Raw genomic sequence first — 25,215 nt, forward strand, 5'->3', positions numbered from 1 at the left:
CTATTGTGAATCCTTGTGTCTCCATTCAATTACCCCCCTTCGATTAATTCACGACGGATCAAAAGGTGCTTGCTGTTTAACGCATCGTTACTTTTTATCCAGGCGAACCGATGCCAAAGCAAAGAGAGCTTCGCCGTCGCGTAGCCAACGATCAACAATTGCACGACGCTCAGGTAGGCGCCGTTTCCTGTGACAGCGTCTCGCTTCGGTAGGGGTAGTTCGCTCCGGGTCGCCCGGGGTGGGAGATACCAGGCGTCATCGGAGAGGGTCGGAGGGGTCGGCGCAGGCGCGTCGTCGTGACGACGGGCGTCGCGGCGAGGCGCCGCGTCAAACGTGGAAGCTATAGGTTAAATCCTCCCGCTCCTCGTTTTTGTCGTTTTTCCGGCGTTGCCTCCTGATCCCGCCTTCAAAAGTGCCGGCGGACCAATCGGCGCCGGGCGTTGCTCGCCCGCTGCCTCCGACGGCACGGCAACCGCCACGACGACGACGACGGCGACGGCGGCGACGACGACGCCGACGTCATCCGCGGGTAACGGCGACTCGCCGCCGAGATCCCGGATCGGGACGCCGCAGACGTCATACGCCAATCCGACATCGACGAACGATCGTTTCGCCTACGCGCCGATCTCCAAAGCGGAACGCGTCAATCTCGATAACGCGTGTTCGCCCGATCTCTCCTGCAAACTTTTGCAGCAGCCAACATTTTACTTCGCATTTTAATCGCGCTTGTCTGGCTCGTGACTTTAGATTTCTTCGGGGTTGCAGAAGTAACTTTCGCGTTGCGGTTGCCGATATCGGTGGTGATCAGCAGAACCGACTAAGTTGGAGAATCAAGTGATCGTAAATCAAACGGACATTTCGAAAATTTGGTGATCGTAGATTGAAAAGGGTGGAGAAGTCAGTGATCGCAAAGGAAGTGACCTACGTGCCACAGTGCGGGTACGTTGGAATCTGGAGTTATCTTAGGTGAGTTTACGATAATCTTCAATTAAAAAAAAAAAAGGTGAGCATGATGTGCACTCTAGTTTGCTTTGAAAGATGCGTTCTTTGATCAAGAACAAGCTAATTGTCACTCAAAGAAGAAAATTTAAAAGCTGTTTGCCAAAAATGGCAGACTTGTTAAAAAAGATTAAAGAAGATTACCTTTTAATTGTTACAACAATTATTTAAAGTCACCTTTTGTCTAACTGATTAAATTCAATTAAAAATCTCTATGTGTGAATTATCGGAATAAAAATTTTCTAGATTACAAATATAAATACACATAATGTGGTGCAACGATTTTTTCTGTTCGAGTTATTTTAGGAAGCCAGCCTTTATTTTTAGATAAGCTAAAATTGCAAATCTATTTCATACCGCGATGACAAGCACATTAAACCGGCATATTTTCCACATGACGAATTTTACAAATGAAAGATGATTAAATTATTGCATTTGTATGCATGCTTGTATTGGATCAGTCGAAATCGATAAATCAGGTGTGAATTTTGCATAAAAGAAGCAGTGAAGTCTAAAGAGGTATGTACCGTTTTTAGCACGCACGACGGCTTGATAACGAATGATCGAGGAGACACGATGAACGGAGCAGCGACGGTCACGGCCACCGAAGATCATCAGCATCAGCATCAACAGGCGCAGAATGAAACCACTTCGGAGCATCCACGGAGCCCCGCCAGTCCGCTGAGCGTTAGACACGGTAAGTTAAATAAAAAAAATAGCTATAAATTAAAAAAAAAGATTTCATAAATGTTTGAAAATCTAATGTCCGTCTTTAGTCATTTCTTAAGTGTCTTCGGGACTGCTGTGTTGTGCATGAAAATTGGAAGAGTTTAATTGAAAAGTTTCATTTAATCATGCGCGAGATTTTTATTGTTAATATGTATGTATATTTGATAATATATCTATAAATAGTTTTATATTTTGGATAATTTATCATATTATCTGAAAAATTACATGCTAAAGAAACGATATCTGTAGAAAAAAAATCAGCAATATGTGGAAGATTTTAAAATCTTATCTTTTGCTAGATGGAATTTGCAGATTAATGGCAATGCTTAGAAACTAACGTTCGTATTCGCGACATTTTTCTCACGTCATAATGTAATGCGTAATGTAATGCATAAACTTGCATCAACGTGCAATTTCTCTTCCTACGCTCCGGGTCAGCCAAAATTTGATTATTCTAATGGCATAATGTCGTCGCCTACGTGCCACCCTCTTTTCCCACTTATCCTACCCCACGTCTGTAACTCGTATAAAAGTCGCGGAGATTTGCATACGTCTGTCCGTCGCATTGCATCGTCCGCTCTCAGCGACGGACGGAACGCGGGAAGAACCTTTGCACTTTTCAATAATTCTTTCTTCAAAAATTGTGCTATTGATTATTACGTTTTCTAATTTATTACGTATAAATTATTACTAAATTAATCGGCCAAAAAATTTGCAAGTACAATTCTTTTATTAATTTAGAATGTATTTCTAACATTGAATATTTTATTAGCTAAATTTTAAATTAAAATTCTGAGAAGATAAAAGATTACATTTGAAATGTCTTCTTGTTTATTTGCATTCTTGAAGTTTAATTGCAGAAAGTCTTTTATTCTCAATCATTTATAATTAAAAAATTGCCAAGCAAAGTTGGAAAATGTATTTGTAAATTTTGGCTGTGTAAAATTTGATTTGACAAGTTGTAAAAAATTTTTGTAATGTTAAAAATGTGCATCTTAATAATATTTAATAATAATTTCACCGTTCAATAATTTTAAACGATTACGGATAGTTTAATGTCTTATCGGTCCCGTCAGCAATATCGAATCGTGAATGTTTATCCAGTCTTGTTTATCTTGTATGTATATCGACTTGTATGTGCTGAATTCTGTTCGATGACACATGCTTTCTCAGTTATCGTTAAATTTTTATTTATCAATTTCCATATTGTGACTTAAAACTTTGGCCGTATATTATGAACTTGAACAAAGTGTGTAAAGCTTCTGCTGTTTTGTCCCTCGTACAATTAGCTCATTGCATTTCATTTAGCTGTGACATCAACCTGCATCCACTTAAAACAAATATCCGAAAAGCAGCTGTGTTTAATACCATTTTCGTTCATGTTAAATATTACTATTCCAGTTAGCATTGTTTTGCTATCATTAAACCTTGATGCGAGATATCTGTTTTCCTGGCTTGGTGCTTTTGTGAAGTAAATAAGTATTCTTTAAAAGAGTAGAAGTAAACAAGTATTCTTTTGAGAGTTGAGTTTTGAATTTATTTTGAAATTCTTTTACAAGTCAGACCTTTATTTGAATTCTATAATTATACGGTTGACATTATTATTTACATTATTACATTTATTATTTTACATTTTTACATTATTTACATTTTTAGAGTATTGTCTTCAATTTAGTAGGTTTTTTTTTTGGTAAAAACGTAAAAATGCAAAGTGCGATCTTTTTGGTCCATCGCCGCATTTAATGTGCTAACAGTTAGCCGAAATTAGCAAAGAGACATCGAGGGGTAGGGAAAAGAATCTCTTTTTTTGATCTCTCCAACTAGCGCAACCCCTGGCCCTACTCGTAAGAATCCCCCTCTCACTTTTCCCAATGATCCCATAATACGAGGGCGCAGGTGGCGCCTTGCCATCCGCCAGCATTGATATGCTAATGAAATTTGACGCCCCTGCTTTTGCGCGCGTTACTCTCGGCGCGGGTGGCTTATAGCGGGTGTGTATTTTATATCGGACCGTCATTTTTCTCCTCCCGTTTAACCCTGCGCGCGGCCGACAGATTGCACCACGACAAGATTTGATTATCCTAATGCTGTAATTTGCGAGCGCGTATATATGTATATATATATATATATATATATACACGTGTTCTTAAACATCGTTTTCGACAGATTTACGCAAAACTAATCTGAAAATGGAATATGATAGCTTTACGATTATATAATATATGAGTTGCGTCATTGATACATATCTCATAATCTGCTTTCGAGATCGTATCGGCGTTACCATCGGATAATTCCTTCATTGTTTTGAAGATTGAATCAGCGCGCCGGAATATACACTGCTAGTAATCGACAGGATTTGGGGGGGTGTACGTTAACAAGATCGAAAAGCCCGTACGCTTACACAAAGTCACGCGAGTTGAATTAATAACAAGATTGACGCCGTCTCCTATTTTGACGTGATTTGATAACGATCGGAGGATGCGATTCGACAATCGGATTATCCAAGTGTAACGAGTGCTTTCCGAGCTAGTGATAAAACTCAGACTTTCGGAAGACCATGTTGAAGAGAAGAAATTTTGACGTTGGCGGGGTTATCTTTTTTTCTGATGACAAAGTTACTGCTCGATAGCTTCTGGCACCCCTCGGGAATCCTTCTCTTTTGTCCCCGAAGGCTTACCGGGTGGATCGCGGGAACAAACAGTATTTACATCGAGAAATGAGTTTGGAAAAAGCTCAGGAAGTAAGAACGCTCGAATATAAATATTTATGCCGAATAAAGTCATAACACGCGTAGCATGCATTGTATAATAATTGTTAATTTTTGTAAAATTGTTTTAATATTTTCGAAAGACAGTCTTTCAAAATTGCAGCATTCTTCACGTAAAATCTATTTTTATAGTGCAAACGGATATATAAATTATAAATTTAATTAACATATAATTAAAATTTTTAATATATATGTTCTTAATTTCTATTCTTGAAAAAATATTGTTGCAACTTGACGAGATTGATTCTAAATATTTCGATAAATGGGAAATTTTCTAGTATTTGAAGTGCAGTAGAATGTCAACGTAAACAGATTTAGGCGAAAAGATCGCACACACCATGGCGATGAACATCTGCGTGATCAACAAAATGGGATTTCGCTTCTCTGCTCGGTTCGACTTTATTAGTCACGCCGGTATTTTCAGCGAAGCACGAGATCTCGCTCGCATCGTATTTGTCCCCCGAACTCGATTGAAAACTCGTTCTGGTCTCGTTAATGCGGGGTCAGATAAGATCCGTTCCAGAATTACCATATAATGTATTGATAACGGAACAATGTCGAATTAAAGACCATTAGAAATCACGCGTCTTTAATAAAAAAAGTACAATAGATTTCAATAGTACTTCCTATCTTTTTTTTAATTTTACTCATCAATAATCAATAAATGTTGTCGAATCAATAAATATTGATTCAAAGTACTTTTACACACAATAATCTCCTTTCTAGAACTAGTTTTAATTATTAATTAATCAAATAAAATTATACGTGCTTTAAGAATGCAATAATTTAAAAATAAACAGAAAAGATTTGTGTGTGCTGTACGCCAATATATATCCTAAATATTTAATATTTTAAAAATATCATAAAAATGTATCACTTGAGTAATGATTCCAAAGTACAAACTGTTGCTATTAAATCTGATCGCTATTACATAACACGAGGGTAACTCGTTATTCGCAAGGGGCAAGCGAATCCTTTAGAATCGCTTTCGTCGAGGGTTATGAGAGGATTTCGATTGCCAGTTCGAGATATCGATCGCCAATTGAATGCGAATGGCAACAAAGTGGATCGCGTGATCTTCGTGGCGGTCCATAACGATCGAGCGTTAAGCGAACGCGCAATTATTTTATATGCAATCGCGGTATTCGAGCACCCCTATTTCGAAATCAATCAGAAATGGCGGGGGTTCTTGGAGCTGCCCCGATTAGGGTTGATCGCACAGACGCGCGAAAGAGATTTCTGGGATTAAGCCGAAAGTAACGGCCAGCTGATCGAATGGAAACGCTGGCGTATTGATCGCGGAAAAATAATACTTCGATCATAAATCTCGGATCTTTCATCGCACTGTTCGATCACCGTAACGCGGTGCTGCGATAGAAAAAAAATAATGAATCGCTATAGCTAGATATAATATATTTGTTGGAGAGAGAAGTGATTTGATTTCCTCACGCGATCTGCAAAGAATTAGGTCTTTTACTTTTGTTTTTGAAATATTTATGCAATATAATATATAAATTAACTTACACATTATGTAAAATTATAAATAAAATTTTGATGTTAAAAATGGTTTCCTCTATCTCTCTAATGAAAATGCAGGATTAAATTAATAGAAATATGTAAATGTCATAAGTATAATTCAGCTAAATTGAAGCTCGTTATAATTAAAATTATAATTAATAATCACAGATAGACGCGAGGTAGTAATTTAACAATTAAACGATATTTTCAATTAAGTCACGCAAGGGTCAAACTAATATTATCAACGATTTCAGCCTCATTTTATATCTACATTTTGCATGCAAATATTTCCATGAATATATTTAAAGTACGAAATCATTCGATGTTTTAGTCGAACATGAGGAAATTTAAATCCAGCATTGGATTACAACTTTCGAAAGGAAAAAAAATCACACCAAGAGAATTCGCAATTGCGCGAATTCTCTCGGTGTGTTTTTTTTTTTTTTCCTTTCGGAAGTTCGTTCACCCAGAAAATTTCGACACCTGTATCAAAACGGCATACGTTAACTTACGACTCTCCGTTTATTTTGGGCCTTTTATCGGCGCAGGTCGTGCACCGATAAAATGTGTTTAATTAACTTACTTTTTGAGTTCAACGTCTTTTTGACACCTGGCTCGTTATCCATATTCAAACAGGCTGTAATTTACTTAAAAACTTCAATATAAAGCTTTGCATTTGTATTTATAATAATTTTATATTATACTAATGAATCAACTGATAAATTTATATCACAAAAATGATCAAATAATAATACTGTAGTGTCTATCTTGATTTTTTTTTTTCGAACTGTGTGGAACATTACAAACGAAATCATTTTCTTCCTAAAGATCGAATTAAAAGATAATTTTAAATAGCAAAATTATAATAATTGCCGTAGTGTTATAATCTTTTCGTTAAATTTAATGACGAAATAAATGTGTGTTCCAGACTCCGGCGAGAGCAGCGTTATTTCCCCAGGTCTGCCAGAGCGTTACAGCCCTCTGGGGGCGACAGGATCCACATCCAGTCACGATCCTTACGCCTCCCGCTCGGTTCAGGAATGCCCGGTGCCCCTCTGCAGAGGGATGCCGACGGACTTTCCCCTGGCCAGGTCGCCATATCTGACCGCTCTCGGAAATGGCCATCCGCACTTATTGAGCCAAGTGCAACATCAGCAGCAGCAGCAGCAGCAACAGCAGCCGCAGCAGCCGCAACACGGCAGCAAGCCACCGCGTAGCCTCGGACTGATATGCGTGGTCTGCGGCGACACCAGCTCCGGCAAACATTACGGAATATTAGCCTGCAACGGTTGCAGCGGCTTCTTCAAAAGAAGCGTCAGACGAAAGCTGATTTACAGGTGAGTGAAAGTTGACTCTGATAACTAGCGAGTGTCATCATAGATTTATAGCAATTAAAAGTGCAGGAAAATAAATTATTAAGCATAATTTACGTCTTATCAAAACTCTTAAAGATTTCGGTTTGAAATTAAGCGCGATAGAGTGGCATGTACAAGCAAGTGGAATTATAGCTTCCGGCGTGTAGACGCATTAAATAAGCACGACTTAATAACTAGGCGACAATGTCTAGTTTGTCTAGTTCGTCTACGTCATTATCGTTGCGTCTCCGCGGAGAATATGATTACTGTTAATCATTATTCATCTAACAATACCGTAACTCCTTAATTCTAGTTCGCACGTCGCGCGATAAGTGCACATAAAGATGCAGTTGTCTTACCTGGCTGTGACTTTAATTAATCAAAATCGAAAGATACATGATTTTACGCGTGTGCGATTTGAAATTATGCGATGCAAGAACAACATCGCAAGGCGCGCCGTGCGCCGCGAACGCATAACAATATATTCGTCACGATCAAATGTCCTTCACGCGCGACAGTTCATCGACGCACTCGTTAACAGTCCGGCAACTCAATCCGCGACGGGGAAAGAATTGTAACGCCGCGCATCAGTCGACTTTTCGAGGGATCGGTCGGACTCGACCGACGCTTTGCATTTCGGTCACGCTCGCCGTGTTCATTTTTCAAAGAGCACGGCTTTCGCACACGGCGGGTTAATAGTTTGCGTATATCGAGTGCTCCCTACGCGCGCGCGCGCCTGCGTGCGTGTCCGCGAGCGCGAATCGAGCGGGACAAGAGCGGCGGGACGGGACGGCGATTCCGGCTTGCACGCGAGAGGGATCCGATGGAGATGGATGGCCGTTCCCGGGGGACGGTAATAGTTCCTCGAACGAGCGCCACATCGGCTTTGCCACCGGCTCGGATACCCGGGTATAACCGGTGCAGCGGCGGCAGCTCTCGGGTTAGCTCTCGATGGGCCCCCGGCGGATTCGACATTATGCCACCCCGCGCTGTGGCCCGGAATTAGGATGAGCCCACTCGACTTGGCCCACATGGCTCCGCACGATGCTTAACTAGATATTAACCCTGAACGATACAACCAGCTATGGCCTTTAATATCGAAATTTTACGAAGCTATTGTAAAGATATAGAAAACAATAATATCAATCGGATGGTGCGCGAAATTGCATAGATATTAAAATTTTTTAGATATGTTGGAAAATTCTGTTGATATTCAAAATAAGTCACGCTTTCTTTTCCAATTGCAGATTCTGTGAGATAAAAATATTAATTTTTCTACGCAATATATGATATATAATATTGCGTTAAAATGTGCTCGTCATGTCAGGTTATTTTATTGCGATAAAGATTTGCGTTTGTTTTTGCTTATACAACGTTGCTTATGCGACATTGCAATCGCCGACGTATTTGCTTTAACATTGAAGATCCGAACATTCTTTATTTTCGCAAAAGAAGGGAAAAAGCGAATATTTATTTATTCGACTCAGATCTGTATTTATACGTGCGTGTCGAAATGTTTTCTTTATCAATTGTTTGTTAACGAAAACGCCGAATCAAGTCCCGCTTTATACGCACGCAAAATGTATAATCTGCGTTATAATTTTCGTGTTTATTATTTTTCAACGAGTCTTCGGAGAAGAATGCATCATTATAATTGAACCGCATTGGCTGAAAAAATTTGTAAAAAATAATAAAACGCAGGCGTGCTCTCGATAATGAAACAAAATAATTAATTCAACGTTTGGCTTCAGGGACATGAGAAGTCAGTGCATTTACAACTGAGTCTACATAGAAAAAATCAGGAAAACCTAATAGAAAAAACAAATATCATTTTGACGCATGATTCTCCAAAAGTTTTACATGACAGTAGAGATGAAAGGAAGATGCGGCCTTTGTTGTTCGAGCAGCGACATTTGCGTGCAGAGTTCAAGTGCGAGCCTCGCGGGAGCTCGTGCGAACATTCTGGCCCTTCTTATCCACGCACGATGCACTTAATTGCATCTAACCGATCCGTGAGGATTTGCGCTAATCCGGCGATTGTGGACGGCGCGCCGCCGTGGCGCATCGCGTCGGGACGCATCTGTCGCATCTCGTTCCCCTCCGCGGGTAATTGGTTATCTGTGCGGAGGCTCTTCAGTCTTTACCGCGTTATAGCTGTCCGACGGAAGTGAAACGGTTTCGTTCTTGCTCGTCGTTCTATTTTCACAAACGATAAAATTAAATGTCGCCCGCCAGTACAAATTGTCGATACTCGCGTGCTGCGTCTTGTCATGTAGCAAACATTTAAGGAAACTCGGAATTTTATGTTCTATGATTCTGCAATTTGCAATATGCAATATATATATATCAAAAGTAATTAATTTAGGAGTTTTATAATATTTGAATGTATTATAATTCTCTAAGAAATATTTCACTTACAAAATATGCGTCTTTAAACTCTCGAAAAAGTATTAGAAACATAAGTAAATTATTGAAAACACATAAACATATTTCTCAAAATTTCTCTATATTCAAACCCTTCGTAGTTCAAATTAATTAAACAATATTCAATATTTGTGTGTGTGTGTCCTTATTTTAACACTCTTAGTTCAAGATAAATAAGATAATCAATTTTTTTATTTAAAAAATTTTTTGAAGATTAAAAAAACATAATTTCTCAGTATAATGCACTACATCGAGTTTATTTAGAACCGCAAAGAATTAATATTTCAGTATTTATATCTCATATGTATCTTGCAATATATATTTTACATAAAAGACTAGAATTCTATATTTATTCAAAACCTAATTTTAGATAAATAAATTAATTTTAGATTCAATTTTAGCTTTAAGAATTAATTGTGGACTTTACGATTCCTCGCAATGACCGAACAACACGCGAGTCCCGCCGAATCAATCGCATTTGTCATCACTTGTCATGATTATCCTCTCCGTGAAATATGTTTACACGCGTATGTGCCGATTAATATGAAGAGCTTCCGAGATTTTCTGCCGGCGGCGGACCGCTGTTAGCACAATTTTAACAAACGTCAGTCACAAGGATCCGTGCGCTATCTTGTCCCGAGGCGGTATAACACGAAGGGCCCGGCGACCTAACGGGTCCCTCGGCGTGCTGCCGTCGTGCCGGCGGGGGGTCCGTCGCGCAAATTGATTTGCGTTCACACCCCAGCGGATCCGCAGGGCGCGAACCCAGCCCGGAGTCCCCCCTCTCGTCCCCCCCGGACTCCCTCCTGCATTCACCCTTCAGAACCACATCATACATTTATTTACGCATCTCTCTGTTCTACGAGCGGCCGGCATTGTTCGCCTCATTGAATTACCGGAAGCATGTGCTGCCGGTTATCACGCCCGTCGATCGCCCTACTTCGCGTTGTCGGATGCAGGTTGGATGCGCTGGATGTATGTTGTTTATTGCTGACGTCGCCGGCGAAGCGGCAAGGGCTCGCCTGTAACCCTTTAACCGACAAGCCTCTGTTAAACGATCTTTCTGATGTAACATGATGTTATGAATGCTAAAAGATAAATGACACGTGTTAAACGGCGTAATGCACCTGAAGGCATTATAAATAATTCATGCAAAATAGAGCTTTACCATTATTATTATTAAAAGGCGTAAAAGTGAGAATATACGTTCCGAATGATTTGTCCCTTCGAGTATAAATGTATCACATTACACTTATTCCAACTTCCGAAAGATAAAAGTTGTATAACAATGACATGTCTCGGAAACTTTTATGGAATCCTTCTGTTCCGTTGCTTAAATTCCAGTTTTAACCGACTAGTAATTTTTTTTTCGCGACAGCAGGCGAATTCATTAGCACACGCTTTGCCAAATCGATCGATCCTTGACAACGACATTTCATCAACGATCGTCCTAACTCTGTAGCACTTGTCCCTCGCGGAAAGTCGGCGAAATTCAGACGCACTTGTCGGAAATCCGGGGTGCGCACTTCGGGAGATGGTGTTAAATTCGATTACTTTCATTGTTGGGCTAACCCGGTTATCCCTCCGAGCTGACTAACGTAAAGAGGCGACCGTTCGGGGTCACGTACCTTCTTCTTATCCCTCTTAATCTCGTCCAATCCAGCGACAGCGTTCCCGTCACTTCGTTGCCCGGCCTTAAAGGCGTCCTATTTTCCGTCTTTTATTATACAACATGGATATAAAAATCACTATGGTTCCAATAAAAGCGTGGAATTTTTGCACAATGTACCTTGCCAAGTGACATCATCTCCCTAACATTAATCAACTTTCTCGTTTACCTTAAAATAAAATATATTAATTCACATTTTTATTCGTTGCAATATAATAAAGTGATAAAAGAGAAAAAGGTGAAAACATACTAATATATTTTTTTACAAAATAAAATAAGGATACCAACGTATTTTCTACAAAAATAAATTTTGACATATGAAATAGAAGATTTCAAATATTCAAAAGAATATCCTTAAAATAAAAATTTACTTTATATATATTGTATAATATGTTTAAAATAAATAAATAATAAATTTCCTGTGCAGATGTCAAGCTGGTACGGGAAGATGTGTCGTGGACAAAGCGCATCGAAATCAATGCCAGGCTTGCCGTTTGAAAAAATGCATGCAAATGGGGATGAATAAAGATGGTAAGTGATAGAATGTGTATATTACTACTACAAATTTAAACTTAAAACTGGACAATTCAAAGAAAATAATTATATAAATTAAGTGATAGAAATATGATGCATACAATAAGGTATTATGATAAGTCAAACTTCCAACATTCATTAATGAAAGGAAATAATAAGAAAAAATGGTACTAAATTATAATTATGAAAAAGCCAATTTTTCTACTCAATACAATATATATATACGATGTAACATCACTATTGAGAAATAAGAGTTAAGATTCCGTCATAAAAAATCCGTAGTGCGTAATAAATTTCGTGCATTGACGTGCGCCGTTTTACGGATAAAAATCGCCCGTTGGCGCGTTGTTGTGCGCGATTCGATTCAATCGGAAGGCTCTTCCCCTGCGACATCGAGTTCGGCAATAAGAAAGTTATCAGCGGGACGGCGCTGAGTGCCGCAGGGAGGGCGCGAGGGGAGGAAGAACAAGAGGAAGACGGAGAGACAGGTGCGCGTCCGTGTCTCGCCGGGAGGCATTAAGAGTTGAATCGGAGGCTGTTCGGAACAGCCAGACTTCCGCTCGTACAAGCTCGTCCCGCCTTTATCCAGTTATTTATGTCGCGAACATAAAGGGCCCTCCGCCCGAATTCCACTTCCCCGCCGTTGATTGATTCCGGCATTACGGCCGTACCCACGAAAACGGATAATCCGCCAGATCCATAACTCCAATTCGGCGACAATGCCTTCGGAACTCGCGATGGGATCCCAATACCTTCGGCGACGCTGATCGACGCGGAACGATAGCTACGATGTCATTCTGATCGATTGATCGATCAACTTCTCTTTTGATGCTTGATGAGAAAAGAATTAAAATTAGATTTTATCTAACAATATTATTAATCAGAAAACGTGATAAACAATTGATAGAATATTTCAATAGCGATTTAAACGTAAAAATGACTGATGTTGATTGACAGTCAGTTTAGTATTTTTTAATAAATACATTTTAATTTAAATATCAAGAAAAATCGATGACCCTGTAGCTTTATGTAACTTAATTTCTTTTTTACCGCTCACAAATGTACAGAATTACGTTCTAATGAATATTTTCCAGATAAAATAATTAAGAAAGATATAATTGTGTATCAATCTTGCGCTGAGAAACCGCCAAGAGCCGCCAGAAATCCAAAATCAGTAGACAGTTAAATTCTTGCAGTTCTTCGGAGGTTTGCACATTGCTTCTCGAATTTAGCGAGGAAGGTGACTGGAATAATTACGACGAGCTGCACGTGGAAGACACGTTCTCGTGTCACAAGCGCCGAAAGGAGACTCGTGGTGTCCGCCGCGCTTTTAATGGACGCGCGATTAGGGCACTCATTGTCGCCGGCGCGCAATTTTTCCCGGCTACCCTTTTAGCAGCGGCCCGGCACGGGCGCGCAGTAATTTCGTAATAATAAAAAGCGTGTCGGCTCGCTTTACCTCCGGCGTGCGGCCTGCTGGGCGGCTTAATGGGGTCCTCTTGCTTCGTCGGACCTCCGTTTCTTCTCTCCCCGTCTCCTTCTCGCTCCGCGTTGCGTCCTCGCGTGTCTCGCACACCAGAAGAGATAAACGCCCCCGTTGTTTCCGTTTAATTTGCATGCACCTCGCTGCGAAAGGCTGTCCCGCTTTTTGTCTCCCCTTTCCTCGACTTTTTCTTCGTCCGTTTAACTGACGAGCGGGGCCCCGTTTGGTCACCGATACGTGCAGGACTTTTTACCACTGGTTTTACTTGATCCTTAGCTTGAATGAACAATGAAATCTTCTTCACAATTTTGCCTTGTAAGAACACTTAAAAAAACCTTCGTTTTCTCAATAATTAATACACTTCAGCATAAAACCATTTCTTTCTTTCTCAATACTAGGATTAGTTGATTGTCGCTAACAGCCCTTAAAAGCGTGGAGTCTCATTCATGTCTGTGAATATGGTTTCCATTGTTATCCTTCAGTATCCGCCCTTGTAGCATTTCTCGCGCGAATTCTCGCACCAGGATACGTGAACGCCCCACAGACTGTCTCTCTCATTTGCATCGCGGTCGCTCCGCAGGAGAGCACCCTTCCGAGCACTCATCCTGCTCGTCCTTCGTCCTTTCTGGCCGTCTCCGGCGGCGAAGTCGCGAAAGGGGGACGAAGGGGAGACGGCTAAAGGGTTCGTAGACGAACCTCCGCGTGCGCATCGGGCGGTCGCCCGTACGTTGCATACGTTTATTTCCTCCAATTAACCCTTCGGGTTTCGTCGGGGGCCACGCGACCGTCGCTAACGACCGCAGTGTTTACGACGACGAAGAGAACGAGCGCCGTCGCGCCGCGGCGAACCGCACGAGCGTGAGTTCGCAAATGCGCTTGATTGGCTCGCGTGCATAAAAACGACGTTCGCGTTCGCGTCAACCCTTGCGGTCCCGATCGTTTATTTCTACGAGATATTTACGGGATATTAAAAAAAAAAAAAAGTGGTATACGAAGTATCCCCTATTTCATGACACTCTTTTTACCCAGGGATATGCATATTGTGTGAGCAAAAAGGGTACATTTTTTTAATTAAATCAAATAAAAAAAATTTTAATAATTAATTTTGCGATCTTTCTGCGTGGACAGTGAAAAGAGATCCGAAGAGTATTACACGCTTGCTCATTTCGAAAACGACGCAGTTGATTATTCTAATGCAATATAAATGTCACAATCGTTACTATTATCATTATCAAGGTCTTTTTCACAGAATCCTTTCACATTGATGGTCAGTAAAGCTAACCCTCGGGTGGTCGTACGCTGCATGCGTACTGCAAACAATAAGCGTCGCTGGAGTGCCCGTTAAATTCACGCGTGTCAGACACAGACCGCCGGCATGACATAACGTGGCGTTACATGAGCTTGACGAGAGGGCGGCAGACAACCGCGTCGCCGTTCCCTCGTGAATCCGGTCGACTAATATTTCAATAATATCTCAATCATCCGCGAATTCGACGGCATCGACGAGCGGCACAATACTTCCATTGTTCGCCAACTACGCCGCCGTTTTCAATATCCTCTCATTCGAGATCGCCGTTTTTCTGCACAAAAAAAAAATATCCGCGCGACGCGATAAATATATATCGCAGTCGAACGCTCTGATTTTTCTCGTTACCAATCAGTCGGAAAAACCATTTGGTTTTTAACAAAATATGAGTTTTACTAATATCACGCTGGTTTTATTCACCGCTTTCTTCCACTTTTGTTGCGTAATGGTTGATGTACATAGAGGATACACTTCTCACTTTATATCGCAGTTGCGGCAGAAACGTTGTTGCGCAAACAGTTATTAACAAAAAAATTGATATTCGTGAAAAAAATTTATGACGGAAAATGTAATTGTACTATTTATGAATATAATTGATATGTACATATCGTATCGTGACTTATCGCAAAAACTTGCGATAACCGATGACGGCTCGATGATTCATCGATCAGTGAATTTAAGAGGAAATTTTCAATCGTCGCACCTGTAAAAACTTGCTTTACCAATCGGCTATCAAAAACACCTAACCTTATCGCAACTTTGCTATAAATTTATTATGGATGATATGCGATTGCGAATATCAAGAGATTAAAGTGCATTGAAATGCATCTTTTCCTCGAGTTATTAATTTATAAGAAAATATTAATTTTATATATTATTTGTAAATATAAATAAATAAAAATAAATATTTATAAATATAAATAAATGTAAAATAAATATAAATCACTCGATTGTTTCAGTTTGTTTCGTACAAAATAATTAAGAGCTGAAATAGTATTTGTTTATATATAGTTTTCAATACGATAATAGCCATATATTTTTAATAACATGAAATCACACAGCTGTTCAAAATGAACGTCAACCGAGGAACACTGCCACTATTAGACCGGAAGCACTCGTCGAGATGGACCAAGAACGAGCGCTGCGCGAAGCCGCTGTGGCCGTAGGCGTCTTCGGGTAAGTAATAATAATTGATTTCTCTTTTTTATTATACATTACAATCCTTTATAATCCCTGATTTTCATTGCTTGATCTATTTATCGCTGCTATATTAAGACGTCTGAGATAAATTATCAAGCATAAAAAACCAATAATTGACAAAAATCGCTGGAAAGAACAGAACGAAACCAAAAAATGCAAAACAAAGGACTGAATAAATTTTATTGAGAATAACATCGCTGAATTATCAATTAACGGCGATTGAGAAATTTCTCGTTTGCACGAATCAATAGTGACGAAGTCTAAAGAGCGAGTTCGAGGCCCTCGGATGTGATTACATCGAAAGGGCAAGAGTGTTGAATGTTGGCGCACACCTGCGAATCGCGCCACAAAGGCTGAACGAAATTTCAACTTAAACATGGTCGATTAGCGATAGGCGACAGTGATAACGATCGATAGTTACCTGCCGACGAGTGCAACGGCAAGAGCAACAAGGGCCGGCGACGTTGTTGGCACGTTTGATCTTGTGCTGCGCACCAGGTTTACCTTTCGCCGTTGTGAGCGACACGCCGAGCGTGATCTATCATGAAAAATTACCTTTGACTAGCAGCCCGAGTAGGCGTAGCGTTTTTCAGGTAACCGGCTGCCCAGGTTGGAACTAATAGAAAATCCATAGAGCGCCAAGGGGTGAACGTTAAAAGCGACGGCCGGCGTCCCGGCGCGGCGTTCTCAGCGAGTTATTACACCGCGCTCGTTACACAAGCGACTTCGTTACACGATCAATGCTTTCGCAATATCAGCTTAGTATTACTCGGATTAAATCAACATCGATCTATTCTCAATTGCACTCTGAAATTTCCGATAAGGTTGAAAAGTTGAAAATTAAAAGCCCCAGACGGAAAAAGAGACTTCGATGAATCATATGTAAATTGTAAATTTGACAATTTGAAGATCAATCATATTTTACTCAGAATGTGTAAAAAATTGTCTTTTGTGTAATTAATTAATTTAAAGAACTTTGACGAATGTAAAAAAATTAATAAAAGGACAGAGGCGATTGAGTATGTGTCCATGCGAGAGTTTGCAATTTCATATTTACATAATAGAGAGACAGAGAGAGAAAGAGAGAAAGTTTATGTAATCTATTGCAATGATTCAGCGATAAACGATTCAGTTGTTTTGTTCGATACAACAATCCGATGTGCATCACGGTCGTTTCTACTAAAATAAGCTATTCGATTACGTAAATGTAAAATATCTAAATTTGCACTGCACAATACGCGTAAAAAATGCGGCATCTAAAAACTATAATTATATGTAAATAAACTTCAACGTGAGATTATTGTTACGATAAAAAAAAAATCATAATTTTTACTGAAATCCAGAAGTGAGGAAAAGAAGATACCGTGCAAATCATAAATTGGAAAAGTAATTTTACCTATCGCTCGCAGCAAAAAATTTGGACAAAGTTTTCTACGGAAATAATAAATAATATTTATTCCATATACAATAGCGCGCTAAGAAAAAAGTGGCTATAAACGAGGAACGTTCCTCGTCGCGTGAGCGATCGATCTTGCCTTCTCGACTAGCCGTGTCGTCTTCGGACCGTGGATTATACACTTCGTCGATCACCCTGAAACGCTAACTGGTATTCTTAACCCAGTAATTATCTCGATCATCCGTTCTCTTGAATAAGCAATTTCTTGCGTCGCGTCGTCTGTCACTTACATTTTGTTGCGAAAAATATTCTATGACCGAATGTATAAATCAATAGAAATTAATGTTTTGCAAATACATTTTTTACGAAGTTCAGATCACCGCCGCGTATTTCACGCGATTAAGATAATTGTGACATGAATAAGTAATCACAGATTTTCTAACAGATAATACGAGCCGTTTGAATCAATTTTTCACAACGCATCACGGAACTGAGAATTTCAATGAGAACCGATTTCGCAAGCCCAGATACAGTCTTATACATCGAAATAGCAATGAAAATTATTTACTTCTCAAACAACACGAAAATACAAAAGAGCTTTACTGATGAACGTCTAGAGAATAGTTTTTACGCGTTTCCACATCTCTTAGATGTTTATGATGTTCGAGTCAAAGCTTATAGTAAAAAAATGGCGCTGCGGTAATAGAAGAATTACCTCCTGATAATAGAAGAGTTGAGTACGGCGTGTATATACGTTCCTTTTGCGCGTACATATATATATATATAAGAGAGAGGGTACAATATACATGTACAAAATATGTATATATACATTCCACGCGAAACCTCGAGAAAAAAGTCCGTGCCCTTCGCACGATTGTCGAATTTGTCCGATCGGTCGACTAGTAGAATTCAAGCAGGGCCTCGCCGCTGACGATGCTCGCGAAGATCGCTCGAGCTCGATCGCCGGGCGACATCGGCTTGTCGGCACCGTAATGCTTTTTACACGGCTCGTTGTTGTCGGGACACTCGCCGATCTTCTTCTCAATATGCGTCGCTGGGATCGGCTGAGCCGATCTCACGTCGCTCTCGGATTTCACGAGCTTCCGTGCGCTGTCTATGACGTGTTTCGGCAAGTCAATGTCCACCTTGTAGCCTCTCTTCAGGTTCTCCGACTTGGTATGTCTGATGACGGATACCAGGCGCTGCTTGATATCCGCGCTCGCGATCTGCCGCGAGTCCTGCGTCTTTACGGATGGATGATTGGCGGCTACGCGTTCCAGCAGTTCCAGGAGACGTTCAAAGGACAGGCATATCTCGTCTAAGGACTGCTGGCTGACCAGCAGATAGCCTCTGGTCTCGCTCTCCTTCCTCTTCAGAGCACTCTCCAGCTCGGCCATGTCGTTCTGCGCCGATCGCAGACTTATCTCGGCGGCCTCGCGGCGCGCTCGTTCCTCGACGAGCAGAAAATCGGTCCGTTTGGTCTCCTGCAGGAGACGATCGTACTCCTCTCGCGCTTCGATCAATTGCTGGAGAATATTCTGAGTTGTTTCCACATCATTCTGCCGATCCACGTTTTGCACGCTGACGTTCACTTTGCTCGAATCGATGCTTTTCTTCGAGCCTGTTTCCTCGCAGCAATGCACAGTGTCTTCATGTTCCGGTTGATTTTCGATGTCGCGATTCGCGCGATTCATCGTGGACTGTATGCGAGACTGGAGGTCCAGGTGTAAAGATACCTTAGGCGTCGGTCGTACGCTGTCGATCGCCTGCGATCGGTTCACATCGCGTTGCTGAAGCGGCTGAGTGTCGCGAACCGGTGGCGAAGGCGGTCGGATTTTCATTTTCGTCGGTGGAATCGATATCGGAAGCGTTCTTCTCGGAGGAATCGCCTGAGGCGGCCTTCTCGTGTACCTAGTAAAGGCACTTCGCGGTCTCGAAGTTTTCGCAGCGTTCTCATTCACGCTGTCTCTTTGAATACCGGCCGAAGCGGTCCGCTTATCCTTCGGCACTAATCCCAACCACTTGTATTCCGACTTTCCGTCGACGTCGTTTTCCTGCAACCTTCTCATCACCTCTGCTGCGAGCTCGTCATTCAGATTCGCGTTCCTCCTCACGTCGAACACCGCCAGCGTGTTGTTCTGCTCCAACAAATTCAACAGATCTATGCCGATCTGGTCTGTCAAACCGCAGTGCTGAAGATCGAGCGCCTTCATCCACAGACTGTCGCGTATCGCCTCGATCACTTCCCTCGCTGCGTAGTTGCCGAGATGCGGATTGTCGTTCAGAGTCAGTCGACGAAGCCCCGGCATTGTTTCAAAGTTGGGCTCGCGATATCTCAACGATTGCTTCCAGGTGTCATGATACAGCGCCAGCTTCTGCCTCGAAAGCGCGGATGCTAAAACGCTGCCAGAGTTCGACGTGAGGTCGCAGTGGCTTAGATTCAGCGATCTCACGCTGCGAATATCCGCTATCGTGCGGCAGATCAGCTCGCAGCCGGTATCGCCGATGTAACAACGTCGAAGAGAGAGATGATGCAAAGTTTCCGTTCCCGATAAACCCACGCAAAGTACCGCGATACAGTCCGGCGGAAAGGGGATGCCCTCGAGTTCCAAATGTGTGAGGCTGGCCGAGTTCCTCGCGCATTGGCCGACGCTCTGCGACAGCCACTCGAGCAAGTAACGCGTCAGGACCACCGGAGTCTTGCCCATTGCTCGCGCCTTGTCCTCGGAATTTACCTCTTCCAACGGTTTGCGACATTGATATCTGCGACGAAGATTTCATCTCACAGACACGTAATCTCTTGGAATTTCGAAATAAGTTTAGAAATTGTGAGCGCCACAATGTTTTATCAATATTTTGAGACTAATTTTTTCAACCTTTAGAATGCAACGAGTAAAATAAAAAGAAGAAATATCGCAAATTTTAGCTTACAAACGTAACCAAAAAAGTCGAATCATAAAATTCATGAAAAAAATTTTACGTAAAGTATTGAAAAGAAAAAATTATTGTAAAATATATATTTTGATATTACTTCTGCAATGGAATGCAGAAACAATATAAAAATATAAAAATAATCGATTAATTTGCAACCTGCTGTGCACGCTGATCGACTTGAGCGAACGATCAAGAGAGAGCGAATTCAAAATCGGTCCCCAATCGTCCATTTTAATGCGATCGGTGGTGAAATCAAGACTGTGCGGTAGAGTCACGCATATCACCGGCAAGGGTCGCAGTCGTTGCTGCTTGCACAGCTCCATGTAGCAGCTGGCAAAGTTTCTGCCGGCCGGAATTGCCATCTTCCGCGGCGAAGCCGACGGGGCCGCATCGATCTTCCGTCGGCATCGCGACGGAACTTTACCCTCGAACGTCGTAATGGTGCCGGTGGTCTCGTCTCCAGAATTATGAGCAGCCTCGTTCGTTGCTACAGATCGACACGTTAACAGAATAACTCTTTCGCAATTTATATAAGCAATTATGTTTTTTTTTTTATAAATTATACAAATACGCTAGAATATTTTAGAAATAAAACACCTTTACAACCTCATCATTTCACAAGAGACTATTTTTCTCGAGAAACAAGAATTACTTTTGCCGTTGTTGCTTCATCCGAGGACTAACCGCGATCTCATCGCAAAACGTCATCTGTACTATCAGATTTGCATGGAAGAAGTTGCCGAACTGCGAGAATCAATATTGTCAAAAAAAATATTTTTCAAAAACATCGACGACGTCCACCTCGATCGTTGTTCTCGGTCGTGCTTGCCCGCCTACCTACCCGAAATCGACATAAAATATCGCTACGCCGAACACAACGAACCTACAAACGAAACTCGAGCGCAAGCGGACTGAAGATGTCGTCGCTCGGTGCACTTTGATTTATCGCCAAATCGAGTTTGCAAAATAACGCGATAATCACGGTTTTTATAACTCTCTTCCATAAACAAAGCGAATGACGAAGAGAAACAATGTCTCAATGCCTCTTTCTTACATCTGAAAAATATAATAATATTATTCATTCATAAAATGTTTAAATGTGCAGTACATTCTTATTTCGAGTTCAAGTCGCATCCTTGTAAATTTATATATTTTGCTACATTTTAAGCACCACAGTAAAATTAAATTCTAGCAAATTTAACAGGACATGTTTGTGGCAAATGATAGTTGATAATCAATTCCTATTTCTTATTACTCAAATATATTTCACTTTTTCATCATAAATTGTTTTTTTGCAGACCGCCGGTGTCCTTAGCAATGGCGAGATATACTACGCCACTACCTCTGCCCACAGTCGCGCCGACAACAAATTCAACAAACAACGCAGGAACACCGCCTCGACAAGACAACGACGACGGTATATACATTTTACATTTAATATAATTGTCGCGATTGTAACATGTAGTGTTAAAAATTGCTTATAATAAAAATGCAACATTTATATTCTTAAAAATTTAAAGATATAGAAAATCTGAGCAGCGCTTTCTACTTCATTAAAGATGTGAAATATTTTGATAATCCTAAGATTTTCGTAACTCTTCTAAATCTATTCTTTCTACAAATTTGTGCCAGTACTATTAGCGATTTTACTATTGTCATTGCTAGAAATATTTGTATGAAAAGAATTTTATATTTGAGCAGGGAACGCATCTGAGGATAGCATAGATGTAACGAACGAAGAGCCGTTGACACCTCAACGAAGCGGATGCGCGCAACTTCCGCCGGTGATCCCGTCGTTATATTCACCCGCGAGTGCTGAAACGGTCTACGAGACCAGCGCGAGATTGCTCTTTATGGCTGTCAAATGGGCGAAGAATCTCCCCTCTTTCGCTGGCCTGCCATTCAGAGACCAGGTAACGTGCGACGATTCGCGGCATAAAAAGTTATTGAGAATTGATCAAACGAGCAAACGATATCGATAAAAATTATCGGCCAGTGAAAAAAATTTAGATATAATTAAAACAAAGATAATTTTCACTTATGTTGATAAAATAAATATCCGATCGATCGCGCTTATTGCACAGGTAATATTGCTGGAAGAAGTCTGGTCGGAGCTGTTCCTGCTAAATGCAGTTCAATGGTGTCTGCCGCTCGAATCCTCGCCTCTCTTTAGCGCCGCCGAACTGACAGCTCTGACTCTCTCGCCGCATTCGCATCCGCATTCGGGACTGCATCTGCAAACTACTACGGGAAAACCCAGCCAAGTAGCGGCGGATGTCAGGCACTTGCACGACACACTACAGAGATACAAAGCAGTCATGGTAGATCCTGCCGAATTCGCCTGTATGAAGGCTATTGTTCTCTTCCGCCCAGGTTAGCAATCTTCGACATTTCGTTTTACACAATGATTTTGCAATTCATTGTTCCCAATTTTTCAATTATCTTATTTTTAGCGTAAAATATATTTCAAAATTTGATTCATAATTTTTATTTTACCAAAAGCTTTTTATTTTATTCTTTTATTAAATTTGATCCACTTATAAATTCTAAAACTATAATCTAAAAAAAAAAAAAACAAATTTCGTTTAATTCATAGTTATTTAATTTCGCAAATTCGCGATCAGAGCTTTTTGGAGGTCCGATTTTCCGTTGCAGAAACCCGCGGCTTAAAGGACTCCAGTCAGATCGAAAATCTGCAGGATCAAGCGCAGCTAATGCTGGGACATCACGCGCGCGCTCAACAGCCGAACAGTCCGGCCCGCTTCGGCAGATTGCTGTTGCTGCTGCCGTTGCTGCGAACAGTTCCAGCCGCGAGAGTGGAATTGATTTACTTTCACAGGACTATTGGCAACACACCGATGGAGAAGGTCCTTTGCGACATGTACAAAAATTAATACCACTTCGGACACCAAAGGACTTTGCTACAAATGTCACGATAAAATTGATAATGCGAAATCAATTGCAAAATCTAAAGGATTCGGCACTAGGACAAAAGATATGTGGAAGAAAGAATCGATCATCGAAGGAGGACAGTTAAGACTGGTGAACAAGGCTTTCCTAAATGAAAAGATTAAGGAATGAAGGCGCGAGAGAGCTTTGTCCCGACATGATCAGGCCTAAGGACAAACGTCCTAAATCCCTTCGATGATAAGGATTCCGATGCTAGCGTGTATTCTTATCGTGCAAATGCGAGACATAGGAAGAATGGCGTCGCTAACGAATAAAACGGCAACTAAAGACGACCGAGGGGCACTCAATCGCGGCGTAAATATACACATAGATATATACATGTATTTATTTATTATAGACATATTTATCGGGCGTTAGGCCCGGCACGTTATTAGGACGTTTTCCGTTTTTTCGTAGGATTGAGCCGAAAAGCGGGAATATTTGTTTCTTCCTTCTTTCTCGTTCGTATCTTGATTTACGTTCGTCGTAAAGTTACCGAATTAGAAAGGAAAGTGACGGGAGCGATAAACACTCTGTAGCTTCGTGAGTGTCAGAAATGTGATGCTGAAAACAATTACTTTGCAAAATATATATTCATAAATTTGCAGTCAAATTATTTGAAAAATTACCACAATTAAAATACTGTTTTTTTTTTTTACTGATGAACACAAATTTATTAATTAGAGGTATAATTAATAAACCGAGTAGCGATATTTGTTGACAAAGTCAGGATTAAATTGCATTTGAAAATAACTCAGCCAGTAATGTGAATTTATAAAATTTAATGTTGCGTAATATCAATTAATGAAAGTAATTTTGTTCGCGAAGGTTGATTTTTTCGGCGCTGTAAATGAATGCTCGTCCGCACTTTCTCTGTATATTTCGTGTTGTGATACTATTCGCTGTAAAAGTCTACATATTCTCAGTCGGTGATATGTATTGTAACGATTACTTGTAATAAAAATAAATCTGATTAACTCGGTTTTCGTTATTGACTCAATATCCCGTTCGATTTGTCACTAATTCACTTTTATTCATTATTCTAGACGATATTAGATTTTTTGGTGTTAATAAAACGCAGGTAAGTTTTAACTGATTCAATTTTAAATAAACATTTGAATTTCTGTCCTGCCATTTTACAGACATAAATATTAATTTAAAAATCTACAGAAAAATTGAAAGTATTACAGGAAACGATAGAAATAATAAAAAAAATTAAAATTTATTTTAAAATAAAATTCTGCAAAATATATTTTGCGGCAATAAATACAAAAAAAATTTATTAAAACGCATTACGGTGAATTTAATTAATAATCAATACTATACAAGTAGCGAGGATCTAGATTTCTCGAACGGAGTCAAAGTTCAAAGATCGCCGGTATACTTGACAAGAAAGGGTGGATTGAATCCGCGATCCCCTCGAAACGCAATTTGACTTCGCTACAACGCAACGGCGTATCTCCGCATCCCCGCAATCCCGTCACGGTGGTTGTTGCATAAACGTACATATTTATTTATCACCGCATAATCCCTGACTTCCCTTGCCGACGAGGGTTTTGCCACATGGCAGTTTGACGGTCCCCGGCGGAGTTACCCCCTCGGTCGCTTATAAATTACATCGGGGCTCGAGCGAGGTTTAAGGGCCTGCTTAAGTTGTCAAAGCAATCGGGGAGTTAAACGCTCCGGCGCCGGGGGTGAGCATCCTTAATGCCTTTTCGAGCAGATCTACGAAACGCGCGGAATCAGGCGGCGAACCGCGGAGAATAATTGGGGGAAGCGAGTAGACTTCATTCCTCCGAACTTTTAAAAAGCAGGAAAAGTATCAAACAAACTTTGCCCAATTTACATTTGCACGTCTAAGCATTCCATATTTTGTGGAGAAAGCTGTTTTTTTTTTTTTTTTTTTTTTTTTTTTTTAATTTTGGAACAAATCCAAGGATAATTTTTAAATT

The 25,215-nt window shown here is 40.6% G+C and overlaps 3 protein-coding genes across 3 annotated transcripts in view; 1 reads left to right on the forward strand and 2 right to left on the reverse strand.

Annotated features, from left to right (window-relative positions):
- The window catches only part of loh (lonely heart), a 93,798-nt gene that overhangs the window by 31,630 nt on the left and 36,953 nt on the right, over positions 1-25,215 (reverse strand). The gene's annotated exons all lie outside the window — the stretch shown is intronic.
- On the forward strand, positions 427-24,240 carry LOC105667846 (photoreceptor-specific nuclear receptor-like). Its single transcript, XM_012359926.2, has 9 exons — positions 427-966; positions 1,536-1,696; positions 6,942-7,350; positions 11,889-11,992; positions 15,846-15,960; positions 21,613-21,731; positions 22,016-22,227; positions 22,399-22,687; positions 22,970-24,240. Exons 2-9 carry the CDS (start codon positions 1,576-1,578, stop codon positions 23,206-23,208), a joined length of 1,608 nt encoding a protein of 535 aa, XP_012215349.1. The 5' UTR covers positions 427-966; positions 1,536-1,575; the 3' UTR covers positions 23,209-24,240.
- On the reverse strand, positions 17,424-21,561 carry LOC105667844 (centrosomal protein of 78 kDa-like). Its single transcript, XM_067350849.1, has 3 exons — positions 20,967-21,561; positions 20,471-20,801; positions 17,424-20,143 (listed from the first exon to the last, which is right to left on the reverse strand). The coding sequence occupies exons 2-3, from the start codon at positions 20,674-20,676 to the stop codon at positions 18,280-18,282; spliced, it is 2,070 nt and encodes a 689-aa protein (XP_067206950.1). The 5' UTR covers positions 20,677-20,801; positions 20,967-21,561; the 3' UTR covers positions 17,424-18,279.

The sequence above is a fragment of the Linepithema humile genome, chromosome 2, assembly GCF_040581485.1.
Source record: "Linepithema humile isolate Giens D197 chromosome 2, Lhum_UNIL_v1.0, whole genome shotgun sequence".
NCBI lineage: Eukaryota > Metazoa > Arthropoda > Insecta > Hymenoptera > Formicidae > Linepithema > Linepithema humile.

Coding starts and splice junctions, on each gene's coding strand:
- LOC105667844 (XM_067350849.1), bottom strand. CDS start 20,676: ATGGCAATTCCGGCCGGCAGAAACTTTGCCAGCTGCTACATGGAGCTG. Junction 20,144..20,470: donor TCGATCAGCGTGCACAGCAG/GTTGCAAATTAA, acceptor TCTTCGTCGCAG/ATATCAATGTCGCAAACCGT.
- LOC105667846 (XM_012359926.2), top strand. CDS start 1,576: ATGAACGGAGCAGCGACGGTCACGGCCACCGAAGATCATCAGCATCAG. Junction 7,351..11,888: donor AGACGAAAGCTGATTTACAG/GTGAGTGAAAGT, acceptor TTTCCTGTGCAG/ATGTCAAGCTGGTACGGGAA. Junction 22,228..22,398: donor GCCTGCCATTCAGAGACCAG/GTAACGTGCGAC, acceptor CTTATTGCACAG/GTAATATTGCTGGAAGAAGT.